Source organism: Aulonocara sp. 'chitande type north' Nkhata Bay, linkage group LG6 (assembly GCF_057382095.1).
Source record: "Aulonocara sp. 'chitande type north' Nkhata Bay isolate Kocher_YH1m ecotype deep benthic linkage group LG6, A_spYH_male_GT1.1, whole genome shotgun sequence".
NCBI classification, from domain to species: domain Eukaryota; kingdom Metazoa; phylum Chordata; class Actinopteri; order Cichliformes; family Cichlidae; genus Aulonocara; species Aulonocara sp. 'chitande type north' Nkhata Bay.
Window position 1 is genome coordinate 44110875 of NC_141349.1, and position 19764 is coordinate 44130638.

General features: G+C 48.2%; 1 protein-coding gene across 5 annotated transcripts in view; it reads left to right on the top strand.

Annotated features, from left to right (window-relative positions):
* The window catches only part of LOC147328649 (striatin-like), a 34722-nt gene that overhangs the window by 1499 nt on the left and 13459 nt on the right, over nt 1–19764 (top strand). For 3 of the 5 annotated variants that reach the window (XM_086297155.1, XM_086297156.1, XM_086297157.1), the window contains exons 1-4: nt 74–437; nt 18277–18380; nt 19104–19177; nt 19646–19724. In XM_086297155.1, coding sequence (XP_086153281.1) covers nt 219–437; nt 18277–18380; nt 19104–19177; nt 19646–19724 — 476 coding nt within the window. In that variant the 5' untranslated portion in view covers nt 74–218. Of the gene's footprint in view, nt 1–73; nt 438–17019; nt 17508–18276; nt 18381–19103; nt 19178–19645; nt 19725–19764 lie in introns of those variants that run through there. The other 2 variants (XM_086297159.1, XM_086297158.1) reach the window with 2 other exon arrangements.

The following is a 19764-nucleotide window of genomic DNA, read 5'->3' on the forward strand; positions in this document are numbered from 1 at the left end:
AACAATAATAATAAGAGCGCTTCAGCTATTATATTTTGAAAATCCGGACAGGATGTGGTTGCTGCGTTCGTTCCGGCAGCTCGACTCTCCGCCGCTTTGACAGCTGGCTCGAGCAGGAGTTGTTCGGTTGATGGACCGCATTTTCCTGCGGAGGATATTTCACTGAAGCGGGAGTCAGCACCGGACTGAAGCCGCCCCGCATCGCTCACGGTCCAGCCATGGACGAGCAGGCGGGCCCCGGTGTCTTCTTTAACACCAGCGGCAGCTCGGGCTTACCCGGCGCGGGGAACGTTAAAGCTCCGCAGCCCGGGGACGGCGGCGGAGAGGCGGCCCGGGCTCAGTACAGCATCCCGGGGATTTTACACTTTCTCCAGCATGAGTGGGCCCGCTTCGAGGTGGAGAGGGCCCAGTGGGAGGTGGAGCGGGCCGAGCTGCAGGTAAGCAGCCTCTCGGTCGCAAGGGGTTTCATTGTTGAGGTTGCTAGCAGAACGGAGAGGCGCTGTACCGAAGTCCATTGGAGAATGTGGAAATTGTTCTTAAAATCGATTATCGGTGAATACATCGTCAGAGTAAAGTAAAAGTTGTAGTTTACTTTGATAGAAAGTGTTTTTCGTTTAATTCGGCATAGGTTTAAGCCAATAAAACGTATGTTTTTGTGTAATGTTTTTAACTTTTTGGAGGCTAGGTGCAGTTTGCATGTGCCTTGTCGCGCACGGGGCTCAATACGCAGAATGACGCACATTCATTAAGTAACATAATGTTATGTGTTTGTAAGCGCTTCTTCTCTAATCGTGTTATCGCCGAATTCACGCTCTGATTCCACTGTTTCTAGATGCGGTGCTCGGTACTGGTTTTACTGTTCGTTTCCCAATGTCAAGCGGGATGTGCGAGAATTGCGTAATATTTAAATGGCAGTTTCGCCTTATGCTGTATTCGCTGCGCTCTCTGCTAAGCAGGCTAGCTGCGGGTGACATTTCAGTCATTCCAGCCGGCTCTGTGTGGGTGTGAGCAGCTACCTGTCATGCAAGCTTACGTGTGTCCGCAGCCAGGTCACCTGAGACGTGCCAGGTTTACCTGAGCGGGGCAAACGTGCACGTAGAGCCGTGCTTGCTTTTGTTTGTGGGTTGTTGTTTTTTGGTTGGTTACCGGAATCGGTTAGTTTCCCAAACCGCCCCAGGAGGGCTTTGTCCCACAAAGATCAGTGTGTGTTCAGTTAAACGTGTCCGATAATGGACGCATACCGATAATGGGCGCGTGCACGCTGCGTGATCCCGTCCAGTCACGAAACGTTTGTGTGCAGATTTAAAAGCTGCAACCTTAAACCGAGACCCTGCCGGTGTTTTCCTCTCAGTGTGGAGCAGAGCCTCCGTGGGACAGCATGCAGGGCTCTTTATCCTGCTTTAAAAGAGGGAGGTCTGCATACGTACAGTCAGAGGTCATGTTCAAAAATGAATTCAACATATCTGCAGTGGCAAAGTGAGTCAAAGCATTTAAAAGGCAACAAAAACATTTTCACTTTAAAATGTTCAGTAGTGTCCGTGCTGCAGGAGTTGAAGAGCAGAGTCAGAACATCATAGCGCTGCTTTCTGATGACAGATTTAGTTTATTTTGACAATTTAAACACAAACAAAAAAACAAACATCCCTTTTAATTAAAGTTTGAGCCACTTAGCGACAGGCGGCAGATTATTGGTGTCCACTGCCTCTTCAGTTTATTATCCTGTGGAAAATAAAATGGCTCATATACCTCCCATTATTCCGGATCACTGACACTAAACATGTTTTTAATAACAGACAAACGTAGCCTGTGACGCTCAGCTCTTTGCTTGTTTCTGAGAGTCATCCTACAAAACCAGTTGGGTTAGCGTCATTAGCACAGTCCTTCTTTTCACTCAGTCAGGGGTGAAGTTTTGAATCCAGACTCAGAGATGTCCTCCACTCCCTGTAGGACCAGCGAGGTCAGAGCTGTGTCTGCAGACGTGGAGGTGAAAAGAAGCCTCCTGTAAGGCTTCCTGCTTTCACTGCTCACAGATCAGATCCAACAATCGTAACGGCGCAAAGGTCGGCTGCCTCCCAGCGAGTGCCTCGTGTGTCTGGGGTCAGTCCCACCTGTCCTCGCTGAGCACCGTCATGGTCACAGTGCTGAATGATATCAGGGCCCGCCTTCATGCAAAGTATAAATTTGAAAGAAATGAATGGTTGATGCAACGACCCAGCGTGTAGCCCCTTCTGTAGGAGGGATAACCTGCAGTGATGTTTCCTGCGTGACCTCATCAATCAGTCTCATCCCTGTGGAGGATGGACAGACGCTGACTCTACGTTACGTCGTAGAGGAGCTCGTGGTCCTTTGACTGTAAGCGCCGATCTGCTACTTGTTTACATGACCTGTTTACATGACTGTGCGCTCACCTTGGTATTTTTGGTTGTAATTTATGTTTACTGTAATGGACGCACAAGTAGTAGAAGAAGAACGCATCTCTAACTTTTGTTCTGTTGGAGTAAAGTTTTCATTTCCTGTTTCTGGGGTGAATTCCTCGGTGCAGGGGTGACTCTGATGCTTCTGATGAAATAACAAACGGCAAAACGATCGATGCCATCATATTTAATGGCTGAAATCTCTTCGTTTGCACTTCCAGCAGATGTTTTGTTGCAGCGTTATAAAATCAGAGTGTATCGATCCCTGCTGTGCATGTGTGGTGCAGGTGAGCGTTTCCTCCTGTGAAGGATGCCGGGCAGTGAGTCAGACGATCTCACGGCGCGTGGGACGCTTCACGCTCATGTCTTACATAAGCTCGAGTCATCGTCGGCCGAGCTTCACTGACAGCCAGCCCGTAAAGGAATCACTTCCTGTGTGGCGGCTCAGCTGGTGCACCATTTAACACCCCCCCCCCCCCCTCCCCGGCACAATCACATAGCAGGCGTCTCTTTGTGTCTCTCAGCTGTCTGAGTGGCTTTGATGATAAAGACCTGGAGGGGGTTGGAGGGGGGTGACGATTGGAGCGGGACGGCGCTGGCTGGCCGACGAGGCCGGAGACCAATTTGAGCCGTAAATCCATCTGTTCTGGTGCAGACGGGCTGCATGTCATCACGGGCTGAGACGGAGCGTGAGTGTCACTTCCTCTGAGGTAATCCTCCGCAGGGGAGAGGAAGAGGAGGAAGAGGAAGCTGGCACACAAGAACAGGAGAGATTACTCACAGTCTATTGTCCACAAACAAAGAGACAGGGCTGGAAGCTCTGAGCGACCAAGTCTGATTCCCCGTTTCTCGTGTGTGAGTTCACGACACCAGTAAAGACCAGTTAGGCAGGAGCGGTCATCAAAGACGGCGTCTGCAAACACCGTCCAGAGGTCTGTTTCAGGACAGCTAGCAGCCACCTATCAGTCGGAGAGGCCACGCCCCCTCTCACAGCCACCTGTCAGTCGGAGAGGCCACGCCCCTCTCACAGCCACCTGTCGGTCGGAGAGGCCACGCCCCCTCTCACAGCCACCACCTGTCAGTCAGAGAGGCCACGCCCCCTCTCACAGCCACCTGTCAGTCGGAGAGGCCACGCCCCCTCTCACAGCCACCTGTCAGTTGGAGAGGCCACGCCCCCTCTCACAGCCACCTGTCAGTCGGAGAGGCCACGCCCCCTCTCACAGCCACCTGTCAGTCCGAGAGGCCACGCCCCCTCTCACAGCCACCTGTCAGTCAGAGAGGCCACATTTGATTCCTTTAGCCTGAAAACTTCGTAAAATCTTTAAAAAGTTCCGGTTTAAGCAGTTCACAGATCAACGAGCTCGTCTCAGATGTTTTCAGGTGCAGCCAAAACCTGGCGTGAACGTTTTCTTCGTTCCTCTGAATGAAGCTCAGCTTCATCCCACTGACAGGAAACAGGAAGTTGTTTTTTTCTTTGTTTTTTTAAACTCCAGGTCGTCTCTGTCAGAAATATTCGAACCAATCTTGTGATGTTACCGGCAGCCAGTTTTATTCTTCCCTCTGTGCTGTTTTATAAAAATGTCTTACCGAGACCCTAGATCAGGGGAGACCACGAGAATTCTGGGTAATTGTGCAGCTGACGGCCTGTGTGGACGTTACTGTTGCTCGATTACACCTTCAGATAAAATAAAAAGGTTTTTTTATGACACGAAGAAGAAGTCATGCGTGAGCAGGGGGAAGTTTGCCACATCGAAAAGGCTCGGATGAGCTTTCCAAAGTTCTCCAAGTTGTGCCTCCATCGCTTGTGTCCAGATCACACGCTGCACAGCTGTGCTGCTCCGTCTTTTTCACCGACGTTTACGTGTTTGCGCGTGAGCAGTGTGAGCGGCTGTGGTGACACGTCACGAGCGATTGATGATCGGGAGCTGGTCGTGAGGTGTTAATCGCTTCTCGTTACCCCACGTATACTACACGATGCACGATGAAGGCCAAAATCGGTCCGATCACCAAATCGGTCGCACGACTCAAAAATCGTCTCAAAATGGGCCAAAAACCGCACAGTGTAAGCCCAGCATTAGAGCAGCAATGTTTGTTCGCTCAGAGAAAGGAAAAAAGGCTGCAAAAGTACAGGGAGGAATGGGAAAAACACCTGGCTGGGAAAATGCATGGTAACACCTATAAAGCGCACTGCACTGTGTGCCGGCGCACTTTTTCCATAGGCATGCTTCTAGTGGTGGCACATGAAGAACATGAGGGGCGTGACAGCTCGGGGAACCCTTAACCAATTTCTTGTCCACCAGGCCACGGCAGAAGCAGATATGGTATGTAAACACTGGTTTGTTGTTTAAACCCTCTGGTTAAGGTTAATATGGGCATGTGCAGTGAATATCAGCGCTATGTGGCCAGAAGTGTGATAATATCATTTATTTTGTGTAATAAACAACTGCAAGGATAGATGATTACAACAAATAGATGACTAATACATAAAAGTAATACATAGATGAATAATGATGAGTTATGATGTGTAATCATGGGAACAAGCGGGTTTACAAACAGGAGCAGCTGATTAGCATTAGAAAAGCTGAAATAATATTTCAACTGAAGCCGATTGTACTAAATGCACTAAATGTGCACTGTTACAAGAATATTTTTCTTTCTATTGTTTTCTATTGTTTTCTATTATTTTAAGTTAAGCAGGACAGAGTGCTTTTAAAGAAAGATTTACTTATATTCTCAAAAGTTAAGCATGACAGGCTTCTGTTTAAGAAAGAGACCTGTTTTATGTGTTAATGTTGTCATTTTGAGCTAAAAATAAATGGCTAAATGATCATTTGTTTCCCATATGGTCATATCACAAAGAATATGCATCTACTTAAATCAAATTCAAGTCAAAGGGTTAAAAAAATAATTTCACACACAAAAAAAGAGCTAGAAAATTCACCACACTGGGAAGGGTGAAGACAACTGGGTTGCCCGGCCCTGGGCACGAGGTGTCCCTTATTTATCTTTCAGGGAGTTGGCAACCCTAGTGTGGACGCAGTCAGCCTGCTTGATCTGCTGCTGCCTCCAACAAAACCAAGATGCGCTTCTTCAGAGAGCGTTGGTGAACCTGCAGCCTGCTGTGCAGTAACGCGCTGTAATGTAGACGTGTGAAGGTTCAAAAACACTGATTTATTCAGCCGACTGTACTCGGACTTATTAACAGGTGGTAGAGCTGTAACTCTGAGCTGACGGCAGCATTATTCTGGATGAGACAGCAGCAGGTGAAGTTTAACTCTCCACGCTGAGACTTGATTCTGCTTCAAAGTGAACAAGCGGGGCAGAAAGAGAAATCTTGTATTTGTAACAAATAATATTAAAGCTGAGGCCGAGCGATGGGCTGCACAGCTAACGAGTTCTGAAATCAACACGACTGAAAAATATTCATAATCGTTGCTGCGTGCACGAATCACAATGAACGACAGACGGACAAAACAAACAGACGTCTGGCACAGCAGGAGGGAAAGAGCGTGTCCCTCCACACGGACCATCTTCAGCAGCAACACCTGCCAACAAGCTGCAGCACGATGAACGCATGAGGGCCAAGAGCAACAGCGCAGTGCTCGGTAACTTCATCCATCCGCCGTCGGGTTATGGTGGCAGCAGGCAGGTATCCCGGTCGTGCTGTCCGGTTTTCCTGACGGATCCCGAGGCTTTCCCAATTCTGGAGTCTCTTCCTGCTCTTCCCCAAACTTGTTCTCCACCCTTTCGTTACTTGTAAATAGAGATGGCACAATACCACTTTTTTATGCCTGATACCGATAATATGGAAATCTGCAGATTCCGATATAGTTCATTTTTTTTAATCAATAACACAATTTTTAAATTTCTTGCTGCATTTTGTATGAGTTCATACTCAAGTTTAACAAACTAAACTAAACTAAAGCTACTCAGTTATACCTGTATGCAAAAAGCACACTGCACCCCAAATATTTCATAATTCAGCAAAACTGATCAATCTAAGAAACTTAAACCTGCAGCATCCTCCCTGTTCTGGTGTTTTAAAGAGTACTTAGGTTGTTTAGTATTTCCACTAACTAATAGGGTCGCCAACTCCCAGCAAAAAAAAAAAAGGGAACCACCCCCACCCTCCGCCTTGTGATGCTTAATCGACGTAATCAACTGTAATTTAATGTGTTTAAAATAAAATGCACGGAAATCAATTATTCTTCCACAATAATTAAATAGATTCAACATCTTTCTTCAACAGAATTGCAGACTGCACAGATGGTACCTTCCCAAAGGAAAAAGTACTACAGCTTACTAGGGTATATTATACTTAATAGTTACTATATACAGTAATGGACTTCTATTCATTTTACATCAGATTAAAACTTTGGGTGTCAGATAATTATTTATTAAAAGCTCGACATTTTAAATGAGAATAAGAAAGAAAAGTATGTCTTTGTGCCCCCTTTTCCCTGTTAATGCCCTATCGGCCCCCCTGGCTAAACTTTGCTAGATCCGCCCCTGCACAGTTACCAGCCGTCAGCTGCGTAGAAAAAGATCCTCGAGTAGAAAGTAATATTAAATAAATCCTAACAACAGCTGATCAAGCTTAAACGTGCTGCTGTTGTTCAGCCGCTGGTTTCCTCTTTCTGCTGCAAAGTGGGCCAAAAGCAAACAAGAGAGACGATCAGCTGATCATTGATCAGTTTCATGATTGAAGCAGCAACAGGAGAGAGAGAGAGGGAGAGAGAGGGAGAGAGGCAGTCGCTCCATATATTAGTTGTTAAACTTAACGCTGGAATGCTTTACAAACATTCAGAGATGAACTTACACACTGCTTTACTTCTCTGGGATCACTTCCTCGGAGATGAAATGCCGGTTTGGTAGCGAGGCTACAAACACACACAGCCGCTCTGTCACGTGACCACACTGCTGCGACGTGCTGAGGTTATGAGCTGAGTTACGTAATATCGGATCGGTCCGTCTCTACTTGTAAACAGAGATGAGCAGTAATGCATTACTGTAATCCGATTACTTTTTTCAAGTAACGAGTAAAGTAAGGGATTACTATTGCAAAGAAGTAATTAGATTACTGTTACTTTCCCGTAAGCACGCTGCGTTACCAATCCGTGATTTTGATTGTAAGAATGTCTCATGACAATGACATCTGAGCTTGTGCAGATCAATGGATAACACGGAGTGATGGCGAGCGTACGACCACGCAGCGTTTAAAGCGTGGAAGTACTTGCATTACTTTGATTCTGTAAAAAAGTGACACAAACATCAGCGTCCACTGTGCGCTCTGCGTGGGAAGAAAACGTCTTTCTACAGCGAAAAATGAAACTTCAAATCTGAGCGAGCGCGCTGCCACGGGAACGTGACACTCACACAGTCCCTGTCTCAGTGACGCTGCGGGACAGAGCTCTGATTGGCCCGACGGTTTTGCTCACTTGATAAAAACTAATCAAAGCTGCACACACGGTGGGAAGGTTCGTCAGCCAGAGCGGCATCTCTGTGCTTTGTGTCTAAATAATGCAGCATGAGAAGAAGAGCAGCTAAGCGTGTTATGCAACGCCGAGCCGGACCGTCCTCTGCCTTTAGCACAGATGAGCTTCGACAACAACACTTCCTCCGTCTCTTTGTGCGACAACAAAAACGCTCCCCGGCCTGGATTCCTGCAGCTCAGTGCGTTCATGTGAGGCTGCCGTATGAGGAATGGCATGTACACCTGCTTGTTTTGCGGGCGTTGGCGAATGTCGGCCCAAGCCACGCCTCAGCGCTGTGACCAGGCTCTGTTTAAACGGGCCTTTAGCCAAAATCTCTGCGGACAGGGGCGCCCTCAGCCTGACATGCTTACAGCACCAGACACACTGTTTGGGAAGTCTGAAGTAGGAATCATCCGATCAGATCACAGAGGGTCAGAGGTCAGATAAACTGGAGCCTTCTCGTGATGCGTTTGGGTGTTGCTGGGATATTTCGACTTCTCTCCACTGAGACAGGGAAGTGAGTTCAGTGTGATAACACAGTGAACTGCACTGAATCCAACTTCAGCTGCAGTGGAAGAGTCGGTTTAGCTCAGGAAGCAGCTGTCACAATAAGATCTGTGCAGGTCTCCGAATACTAAAAAAGAGGAGCTGCAGGGCTTTGTTTCCTCCTCTGGCACAGGAGACACTGGAGCATCCTGTATGACAGAAGAGGAGATGAATCTGTCCCACACCTACTGGGCGCGTGGATTCATCACAGAGTGGATTTTGGGGCATGTGGGGTGAAAAATTACAACCATTGGTGCCTCGAATCACAGAGGTTGTTATTTTGACACCAAAGAAAATGATAGTATGACAGGTTGCCAAGCAACACATATTATTTACATACGTTTTGACATGATGGCTGCTGCAACATGAGGCAGAGCGAGCTCGCCATGATTGTTAGATAAAAACACGAGGAGCGTCATTACTGCAGGGCTCAGCGGGTCAGGGATGGAGATCCGAGCGGGTCGATGGCGAGGGAGCGTCGCTGAACCGAGAGGAGCAAATAAAGCGAAAACCAGAGCAACGACGGGCTTCAGGCCTCAGGAGGAGTGTGGAGTGATAAAGCTTCGCTGTTGCTCTTCCTGTGTTAGAGACGATGCTGCAGGAGAGGAAATCAAACTAGCCTTAACTCACATTTGATTTTGGAAATCTTCAAAAACAAAAAAAGAGGAAATTGTGAGGGCGGGGTCACGCGGGATCATGCGGATCACGCGGGTCGAGCGGGATCATGCGGATCACGCGGGTCGTGCGGGATCATGCGGGTCACGCGGGTCGTGCGGGATCATGCGGGTCACGCGGGATCATGCGGGTGTGTTAGCCGATTCCCAGATTCCACAAAGGAAAGTTTGCGTTTCCTAATGAAGGACAACAGAAACTAGACGAGACGGGGAGCTGCTCGGCGTTCTAGATGTTCAGACTCTCCTCTTTGTTCTGCTCAGCCTTCCTCCTCCTCCTCCTCTTCGAGGGTTTATGTTGTTCTAATTAAAGTCTGGTCGGCTCCAGAGCGGCACGTCTGCGGTTGACGTTCCCTGAGGGAAAGCGGCGAGTGGGCCTCATCACAGCGTTTTTCCCGCCCCCCCCCCCACCCACCCACCCCCGCCTCGCTTTCTGCCTCTTGCTTGATCTCGTCTCCTCTGGCATCATATCAGAGATCTTCTTCTTCATCCGTCTCATTTTTCCCCCCACTCTTCTCCTCCCAGCTTCCATCCAGCTCCTCGCCTCCTTTGTAAAATCACTCGTGGAGTTTGGTGTTATGGCGATGACGCCAGCGGCGTGGGCTGCTCCAGTTTGCCGCAAATCTTTGTGCAAAACAGAAATGAGACGACAGGAAGATCGTTACAGGAAATGAAGGAGGGTTGGACTGACAACAGGAGGAGGCTTTGCTTTCCCCGCCTCCCCGCGTCCTCCTTAGGGATGGGTACTGGTGTCCGGTGCCATGATGGCACCGGTTCTGACATAAACGGTAGTAACCAGACCGAAAAGCAGCGCACATTTCGGTGCTTTATTTCGGTGCTTTTTTTTTCCTGAGCTGTGATACACTTCTAGCCAATCATTTTACGTTTCCGAGGATAGTAGGCGGGGCCAGGTACGTACGTTCTTTTAGAGCAGAGCTACAGATTAAAAATGTCCAAGGCGAAGCGGTCAAAGTCTGGCTGTACTTCACAGCAAAAGATGCAAACTCAGCAGCAACAAGTGCTTTAAGCTGATACTGTGATACTGTCAAAGGAGGTAACACCTCGAATCCGATGAAACACCTGGCGACGCATAGCGTTTTTTTTAAAAGCCCAGAAATGCGCCGTATTTGATAGCTTGCTGCGAGACCTCACACCGAGCACATCTACTGTGGGTGGGTTGCCTGTTATGCAACATCCCCCAAAAACCCGAAGAGGAGAGTCCTGGCCCCTAGCCCTGCCAGTGTAGCAGAAATGATGACGGATGATGATGCAGCAGCAGCCGTTCTTCTCTGCGTGAGTAGCTTAATGTTGTTGGTGTGTAATTTACGTTGAGTAGGCTAACCACGTTATTACATTAACGCATGTAAGGTGAACTAGCAAACACCATCATAGCTACATGCGGCTGTCTTCTTGTTTGATGGCAGATGCTCCCTTCACCCTGGCCAAAAAGGCTAAAATGACCAAAGAAAAAGTGGAAAACAGTTAAACATGAGAGGTTTTTGGACAAAGTTTGTGTTTTTTCCATTGTTTAAGCACTGCTTCCAGCCAAGAGTGATACCATATATGCCCCATAGCTGCAGAAAAGGCTAACATTGTTATCTTTTTACAAAAAACAGCTGAACATGAGAGATTTTTGGACAAGTTTGTGTTCTCCATTCTTTAAGCACCGGTTTGAGCACCGTTTGAGCACCGGCACCGTTTCAAAAGTACCGATTTGGCACCGGTATCGGATAAAACCTAAACGATACCCATCCCGCGTCCTCCTGCTACAAACATCTGAATGTTTCCAGTCTGTGTTTGAGAAACGTAGCGGAGTCTCTTCTGTTAGCTCAGCACAGTGAAGACTGGATATCTGGACGTGGCGTTTTCAGCGGCAGAAAGTTTCAGCCTGAGGTGATGGGTAACGCGGGGAGGGTTTATGGAAGCGCACGTCTGTAAAGGAAAGAGCTGATTTTAGTGTGAGGTGGGACTAAATGAGAGCTTCTGGGACAGAACGCACACGCTTTTTTATTGGCTGCCTACAGCATCATCATCATCATCATTTCTTTGCTCTGACCCAGGAACCCCCCCCCCCTCACTCGGCAGCTTTCCTCTCCTCCACCCTCCCTCCTCGTCTCCTGGAGGAATAATCCCCTCAGTGCTCCAGATTTAAGCGGAGGGAAATCCCCCTCGTCCCCAGTCCCAGAACACTGTGTTTGCTTAATGCCCCTGCAGCGAGGGAGGAGGGCTGAGAGTCATTCAGTCGGCGTGTTTGAGCCGCTGCTGATGGAGGTTAAACGGGCCACAGAGTGTCGATAGCTGTGTGACCTTTCTGTCACACGGAGGCTGAAAACTCGATTCTTGCAGCTCACATTCTCTCTGCGGCAAATCCAAAACCAGTTTTCAGATGGATTTCAATCTCTCGCTCTGCTGTTGCTTCCAAGAACGTAACCGTGCTGAGAAACGAGGAAATGCAAGGACCGCCATCGCCGTCGGCTGTTTTTGGCTCAGTGTTCGCCGCCTGATACACAAACTGTTTGTCTCTGTCCATCATTTCAGCCGTCGTGACACCTGTTTATAACTCACCTGTTTAAATTCTATTAAGTATTAAAGGTTGCATTATTAGGGGGCGTGGCCTCTTTGACTGACAGGTGGATGGTGACACAGGCGGCTGTAGCTGCTGGCTGGAACCCTGGACCGTGTTAGTGCTGTTGGAGCCTTTTGGAGCATTTTTAATGACATCATGTGACCAATAACATGTCTGCTGAGCATCCGAGGAGGCGGAGCTCCAGGTTTGGTGTGAGATATTCTAGGGTTTTGATTGGATGTTGCAGATTAGCAGGTCTCTGCGTCTCTGCTTTAAGCATCAGATTTTATTCAGTCAGACTTGAAACCAGCGACTGAGACATAAACTGGTCAGGAAAGAGTTTACCCGGCTCACCGTCCAATCACAGTCTGTGTTACATCCAGAGGTGTCGCCCCTGCTGCTCAGATGCAGATTTAAGGCTCTGAATATCTTGTGTATTTGATAAAGAGCGTGATTTGAAGCAGCAGAATCGTTTGTTTTCATATTGAATCTGCAGCCCGTCAGGATTCGGAGGTCTCGTTAGTGATCTGTGAGTTTGTTCTGGGCGATGAGCCGCTCAGCTGTGCGTCCTCCCACGCCGCCTGTCCAGCAGGATGGAGGTGTTGCTTATGTCTCGCTGAATCTCAGAGGTGAAGATGCCGACTGCTGCAGCTCGTCAGGAGAGAAATGTTCACTGCTGGATATTGACTTTCTCCACAAATGACATCAGTTAGTCAGCCGTCATCCCACAACACTTTATTCCACCCGTACTGTGGAAACGACAACCTCTATTTATCGGCTGTGTGCAATCCGACTATGTCCTCTTAGTGTGTTTATGGTGTGTGTGAGTAACTAACTGCACATACGCTGAGCTGTTTATGTCCCAGGCATCTGAAAGAAAAACGATTTTTCGTATCAGTCGGGCCGTCTGCAAACGTTCGTTCTGAGGCGAGAGGCTCACCTGTCCGCGTCACGTGCAGGTGTCTGCGCAGCGAGCCAAACTCATGTAAACTTTCTCTGTCGACTCAAATAGACGAATCTGTGATCTCCGTGGCGAAAATCCCTGAGGTGGGATTCTTCAGTCGGTCAGTAAAAGTACACTTTCTTTCTTTCTAATGTGGGAGGAGCTTGTTGATGAAGGTGACTTCCTGGGAGGGACAGAAAATACCTGACGCCAGCCTTCGGACTCCTGCACGTCGCTTTGGCGGCTGCAGATATTTGTGGCTTTCCAGCGTGATTAGACGGATGCGAGTGGCGTGCGAACGCATCATCACAGCAAACAGCGATTAGCAAAGGTCTTCGAGCTTCACCTCCGATGTGACAGCAGCAAAGCGGCGCGGTCAGGAGGTCGTTTGAGGACATTTTGGGATCAGCCCACAGATTCGGACGACTCATGTCGCCGCCTGTCGCTTCAACTAAAACACCTCACAAGTCACTGCTTCCTCCTGTGCTTTTATTCTGAAGTTTGGGCTGAAGCGGTCTGACGTTTCCTGCAGCGTCGGCATCATTGAACCGTTTTTAATGCACGACTGCTCTGCCTGGAAATAAGCAGCCGTGCATCAGCTTCAGTTTTGGTTATTAAGCAGCTGTTTGTCCGTTTTCACTGGACTAGCTCAGCGTTTATATCAGGAAGTGCTGGCGTGCACACTGGGGGCTTCCACTGGGATCAGCTCGCGTTCCCTTTTATGTTTAAGATAAGGAGTCGTTTTTATGAACGAAAGCGGCTCCTTTGAATTTCGCCTCCCTCTGCGATCCGATGTGGAGCGCCGACGCGCTTCTATAAATGAAACAAAGGCTGATGGGAGTTCTGAACAAGTGGGTTACCCAGTTTGTAGAGTGAAAGGTCTCTGAGTGGCTGCACTTCCTGCCAGATGGCTTCATGTCAGGAGACCAGATATCCACCTGGATTTAATCCAGAAGGAAGTTTTATTTAAAATTTTATCTGCTGAAACAGAAGTGAAGGTTTGTAGCTGTGACCTCCGTCAGTCTGGAAACTGCGAGACTCACAGGAGACAAAGTGCAGCCTCTGGTTTACAGTTTATAGAACAACTAGGAATAAATCATCAAATCAATGCCTCAAAATCAGCAGTGAATCCATCCTTTTTTTCCTCAGAGCTTCAGTTCATCCTGGAACTATTAACGATCATGATGACAGCTCAGTACAGACCCACAGCAGGTCCTGAACCTGAAAGCCAGAGTGGAAATGCTGATCGCTCTCTGACCTCGGGAGAGAAGACGAACGCCGTCCTGGCTGAAACGCCTTCAGAACAACGAGCCTTTTAAGGTTCTGGTAACTGCAGTTTGGGGTGCGTGCTCAGAGATGCGCCAACAGATCCTTCCTTGTGAATAACAGGACAGGGCTAACCTCTGTACCGCCGCGCTGTTACAACTTAATATACAACACCTTGCTTTGGTGTCACTCACGAAAGGATGTGGAGAGAAAAACAGAATCTGAAAATGATCCATCCACAGAGGAAGTCATTCACGACCAGTTCAATTTTATTTATAACGTGCTTTATATTGTAAGGACCCTACAATGACACCGAGGAAACCCCGACAATCAGAGGGCCCACTTTGAGCTAGCAGATCCTTTCCATCGTGGTTGGCGTATCAGATGACTTTCAGGCTAACGGGAGTGAAAAGCAGCGTGACTGAAGCGGAGCGTGAGGCCGTCAGACTCACCTCTGGCAGGCAGCTCGAGCAACACTCAGTAAAATCTATAATTATGAGTGAAGACGCCCCCGACGCGCTGCAGATGCCTTCCTACACAAAGGCCCTGAAACATCCCACCAAGTTCACCGCCATCCTCAGACGCCATGGCAACAGACGAGCGAGCGTCACAAAGCTCAGACGAGGCTCTCATCTCGACATCTGCCTCATCGAAGGCTGAACGAGCTCAGGCTGAATACCTGCTTCAGTCACACCTGAGCTTCTGTCAGGAGGACAGATGAACCTCGGTGGAGGCTGAAATTACTGCTTCTGTATAGTACAGGAAACAATCTGTCGCTTTATCAGATAATCAACAATAAATAATAATTACTGTGATTAAAGATGTTTTTTGGGAGACTTTTTTTAATCTCGTCACAGGTATAATTTGGTAGCAATGTCAGGTGTTGTAAACACTACAGGCCATTTTTATTTTAGTCATAATCAACTGTCAGCCTGCAGTTCCTCTGCTGGACAGCAGGGGCAGCAGTGAGTCGGTTACAGTAGAAGTAACCGTGTTTACGGCCTGATACACAGACCGTTCGTCTCTGTGGATAATTTCCCCTTCATACCACCTGCACGGGGAGGATGTTATGGAAGCCCGTTTCCGCCACTAAAAAAAAAAAAAAAGGATCCATAACTCAAAATTTCGAGTTATTTTCTCGAAATTTTGAGAAAAGCAACTCGAAATTTCGAGTTAGCGCTGCCAATCAGTAATCTACGTGAATGACGTCATTTCCATGTTACCCGGAAGCTGAAGCCCTCAGCTACAAATGCTACAGCTAAGCTACCGGTATTACATCCAGTCGTGAATGCACAGATTGCTGAGTGTTTTCAGCCTGGCTTCACAAATGATGAAATCCCCGTGTTATTAGCTGAATCACATGGTGTTACTATCAGCAAACATACTTTAATTTGTTGGGATCCGTTTTTGAGTGCGCGGTCCTGCGCCATATGCTTCCGTGTAACAAGAAAGCGACCTCATTCACGTATATTTTTGATTGGCAGAGCTAACTCGAAATTTTGAGAAAAGTAACTCGAAATTTCGAGTTATATTTCTCGAAATTTCGAGAAAATAACTCGAAATTTCGAGTTATGGATACTAGCTTTTTTTTTTTTTTTAGTGGCGGAAACGGGCTTCCATAGGATGTTGTTATAACTCAACTCCAAAGTTTGCATTTATTAGGGGCGTGGCCTCTGACAGGTGACCGCAGCAGCAGGGCCGTCGCTCATTTTCAGAAGGAAAGTTTCCCGTCGTCGAGATGCCGATGCATCGATAGCCTCGAGTGAAGAGCGACCCAGATCAACGTGTTTGACATGAGTGGAGCGTCCTACTTCCTGTGTGTGCGTGTGTGTGTGTGTGTGTGTGTGCGCGTGTGTGTCTCTGTGTCTGTGTGTGTGTGTGTCTGTGTGTGTGTGTGTGTGTGTGTGTGTGTGTCTGTGTGCGTGTGTGTCTGTGTGTGTGTGTGAAATCAGCAGCATCTTCAGCTCAGACTGAAACACGACTGAAGTTTGGACGATTTGTCCGTCGACAGACTCGTTAAACAATCGTGTTTGATATTTTGATATTTTGATATTTTGTGAAACAGCTGTGTGGAGCAAACTGCTGAAACCCCAAATTTTGATGTTTGAGATAAGAAAACCGTTAAAAGGACCATGTTTAAAATGGAAATGAAGTCAGAGTATGACCTCACTGACACGTCGACATTTGAAGGCAACGCGTCAGAGGCTGAAGCTCATCGGCTGCGGTTCATTTATTTGTTTTTAGCAGAAACTTCTCTGCTTTTGTGTTGTAACCTTTTAAAATCTGAAGCATCAAATGATTTTTACAATTGGTGTTTAGATGATTTGACCCTCCTGCTGCGTGCTCAGTCATCCAGGTAAGGAAATCCCGGGGCTGGCTCGTGTGGATGCGGCGTTTTCAGTGGGAGAAACGTTTCGTCATCATCCAGGTGACTTCTGAACAAGTCTGTTCTTCAGTCTTGACTTCAGTTTGTATTTCAAGCAGTGGTCTGTTTGGAGTCGGAGTTTCTCATATTTATTAAAACGTCCATGTTTTTAAAGCTCGCGATGACGTCAGAGATCTTAGTGACGGGCTGATGTGGCGCTCTGGTCTCAGCTGTCTGTGAGCAGCAGCTCAAAGCTGTGCACGCTCCTCTCAGCCAGGGTTGCATCATAAATGTTCACTCGGTTCATAAAAGTGATAAAAGTGGCTGCAGCGTCGCCGCTCTGCCAGCTGAATGTTTGCTGTGAGCTCTCACGTTATAACAGCTGACCTGATTCTGAAGCAACTGTACACACAAACAGGCGATGAGGAGGAGGAGGAGGAGTGTCGGGAGGTTTGACGATGACGTCGGCGCTGATGTGCTGGATCCAGCTGGGGAAAAGCTGAGTCCCTGCATGCAGCGCCTTTCAGCAATCTCTTAAACCAGAGGTAGGCAACTCCAGGCCTCGAGGGCCGGTGTCCTGCAGGTTTTAGATCCCACCCTGGGTCAGCACACCTGAATCAAATGATTAGTTTGTTACCAGGCCTCAGGAGAACTTCAAGAAATGCTGAGGAGTCATTTAGCCCTTTAAATCAGCTGCGATGGATCATGGACACATCTAAACCTGCAGGACACCGGCCCTCGAGGCCTGGAGGTCCCCACCCCTGTCTTAAACGGTCGCATTCCAGGATGCTCACTGAGACGCTTCAACATCTGATTGGCTGTTACCTGACTGCACTGTCAGGTAACGACACGACGTCATGCAGCATCCGCTCATGACAACAACCTCATTTTATTAAACCAGGCACAACTAGGTAATCCTCATCAGCCAATTAAAATGGAGCTCCGCCTTCTTGAACTTCCTGTTACTACAGTAACCTCACAGCAGCCATGTTATTGGTCAGATGATGTCATTAAAAATGTGCCAGAGTGCTCCAACAGCACAAACACAGTCCAGGGGTCCAGCTAGCAGCTACAGCCGCCTGTGTCGCCATCCACCTGTCAGTCAAAGAGGCCCAGCTCCTAATGATTCATGCAGTCATACAGGCTGTAACAGAGGCGGAGCCAGACATGAATCGCTGCTGCAGCCTCCAGTGGACGTTACAGGAACTGCAGCCGTGATGTTCCTCAGCCAAGTCTGCGGGTGGGGTCAACCCTGACGGCAGGTGGGTCACATGGTGCCTGTTCCCACGCTGCGTGGGTGTTAGTCAGTCACAAGTCTCCCATCAGTCCTGCAGACACCCAGTCACCCATTTCCCAGGAGGCTTTGGGGCCCTCAGGCTTAAGGATGCGGGGCGATCAGCCTGTTTCTGCTCTACAGAGCAGCCATGTGTCAGGTGTTGGTGACTTCCTTCTGAGTGAACACGATGAATCAGGTTTTGTTATGTTATTGTTTGTCATATGTTTGTTAGGTTAAGTTATTTACGCTGCTGATCCAGGATCAGACCGCAGGACTGAAGGTGCTGCATTATTGTAGATTTCCCACCAAACCGCTGCTGACCCCTGCGTGCTGTTTGTGTTTTGCTCAGAGGCTAACTTCAGTGTTCAGCTCCTGAACGCACCGCAGTGCAGCTGCTGAGTCTCACACTGTCGGTCTGCACTGTAACGACGATTGTGACTGTGCAAACGGCGCCGCGTCGTTCCCCGCTGGGTCCCGGTGGAGTTGGTCGGTAATCCGTCCACAGCCGTCTCCGCCGTGTTTAATGGAGATTAGATGTGTTTATGGACCTCCTGAGGCGTCATTAACCTCGTCGCTGCTCGCTCGCTTTGCTTTTTGTCTGCGTTTCTGTCTTTAGCCTCATTCAATTAAGTGAACTTTGGTGTTTAATCAGACACGCAGCAGGGACTGAAGCTGCATGTCTGGAGTAGGAGAATATGTTAAAATGAAGTTTAAACCTCGGCCCCGCCTTCATTTGGTGTTTCCTCTGCTTGCAGGCTCAGATCGCCTTCCTGCAGGGCGAGAGGCGGGGCCAGGAGAACCTGAAGAAGGACCTGGTGAGACGAATCAAGATGCTGGAGTACGCTCTGAAGCAGGAGAGGTGAGATCCTTTTACCAGGGTCACATATTTCACATGCAAACACTTTGATGAGGAAACGAATCCTCTCTGCCCCGACCTGAACTCAAAGGAAAACGTTCGCTCACACTTGAGATGCGACGTTGGTTTGGGAGAGACCACGGCCGTAGAAACACGGGGGTGTTCCTCCCGCTGCCAACAAGAATGATCAGTCAAAGTTGTTCATAAACATGTCCTCTGTTTATGAACGTCACTCAGAACTGAAATATGAACCTTTTAAAGTTTCCAGCTCATGTTTTAGTTCCAGGTCCTGGTTTAGCTGCCATAGTGAAGGAGTTTCCATTCAACTCAACTTTATTTATACAGCACCAAATCACAACAGCAGTCGGCTCAAGGTTCTTTATATTGTACAGTAGAGCCTACAATAATACATACAGGGACAACCCAACAATCACATGACCCCCTATGAGCAGCACTTTGGTGACAGTGGGAAGGAAAAACTCCCTTTTAACAGGAAGAAACCTCCAGCAGAACCAGGCTCAGGCCTATTAACACATAGTGAGTGAAGAAGAAACACCCAATGCATCATGGGAATCCCCGGCAGCCTACAGCTATTGCAGCATCACTAAGGGAGGATTCAGGGTCACCTGGTCCAGCCCTAACTATATGCTTTAGTCCATCTGAGAAGTAAAATGCATGAAGCCCGAATGAGATAAAGACGTTTGTGATATCTGTGTGTGTCCTCAGAGCCAAATACCACAAACTGAAATATGGCACCGAGCTGAACCAGGGAGAAATCAGACCTCCGAGTTACGACTCAGGTAAGAGTTTTTCTGACTGTTTTTCCCGTCTGCACAAATTCAGCGTCGTGTTCGGTCAGAGGCACGAAAATCACAGTTTAAGTTTCCAACAGCACTAACCCATCTCACACTGCATGTGTCCTACATGAAAATGTAATTAATGTCTGCACTGAAGCCTTCAGAGTCGCCCCCTGCTGGCCATCACAGAGAAACGCAGCATTAGGATGATCTTCTTCACGCTTGCTGTGGTTCCTCTGCTGCTTGTGCTTCTGTCTCTTCGCTCCTCGCCTCTGAGTTTGATGCTGGGAGGAGCCTCTCTGCTGCCTCCCTGTGGACACATCAGAAATAAACTGGGCCTTTTATTTGCTCTCATCTGTTAACATGTGACGGTTCCCGGGAGGACATATTTCAGGAGAGGGGCATCTGCAGCACGATACTTTGGGAATTCACGGGTGGATGGACGCAAACGTAACGTGTTCTCTGTTTCAGACGACGACAACGAGGCTCCGAGTCCTCCGAACAGCAGCCATCAGCTCAGCTGGAAACAAGGACGCCAGCTGCTCCGGCAGTGAGTGCACACACACACACACACACACACGCACAGACAC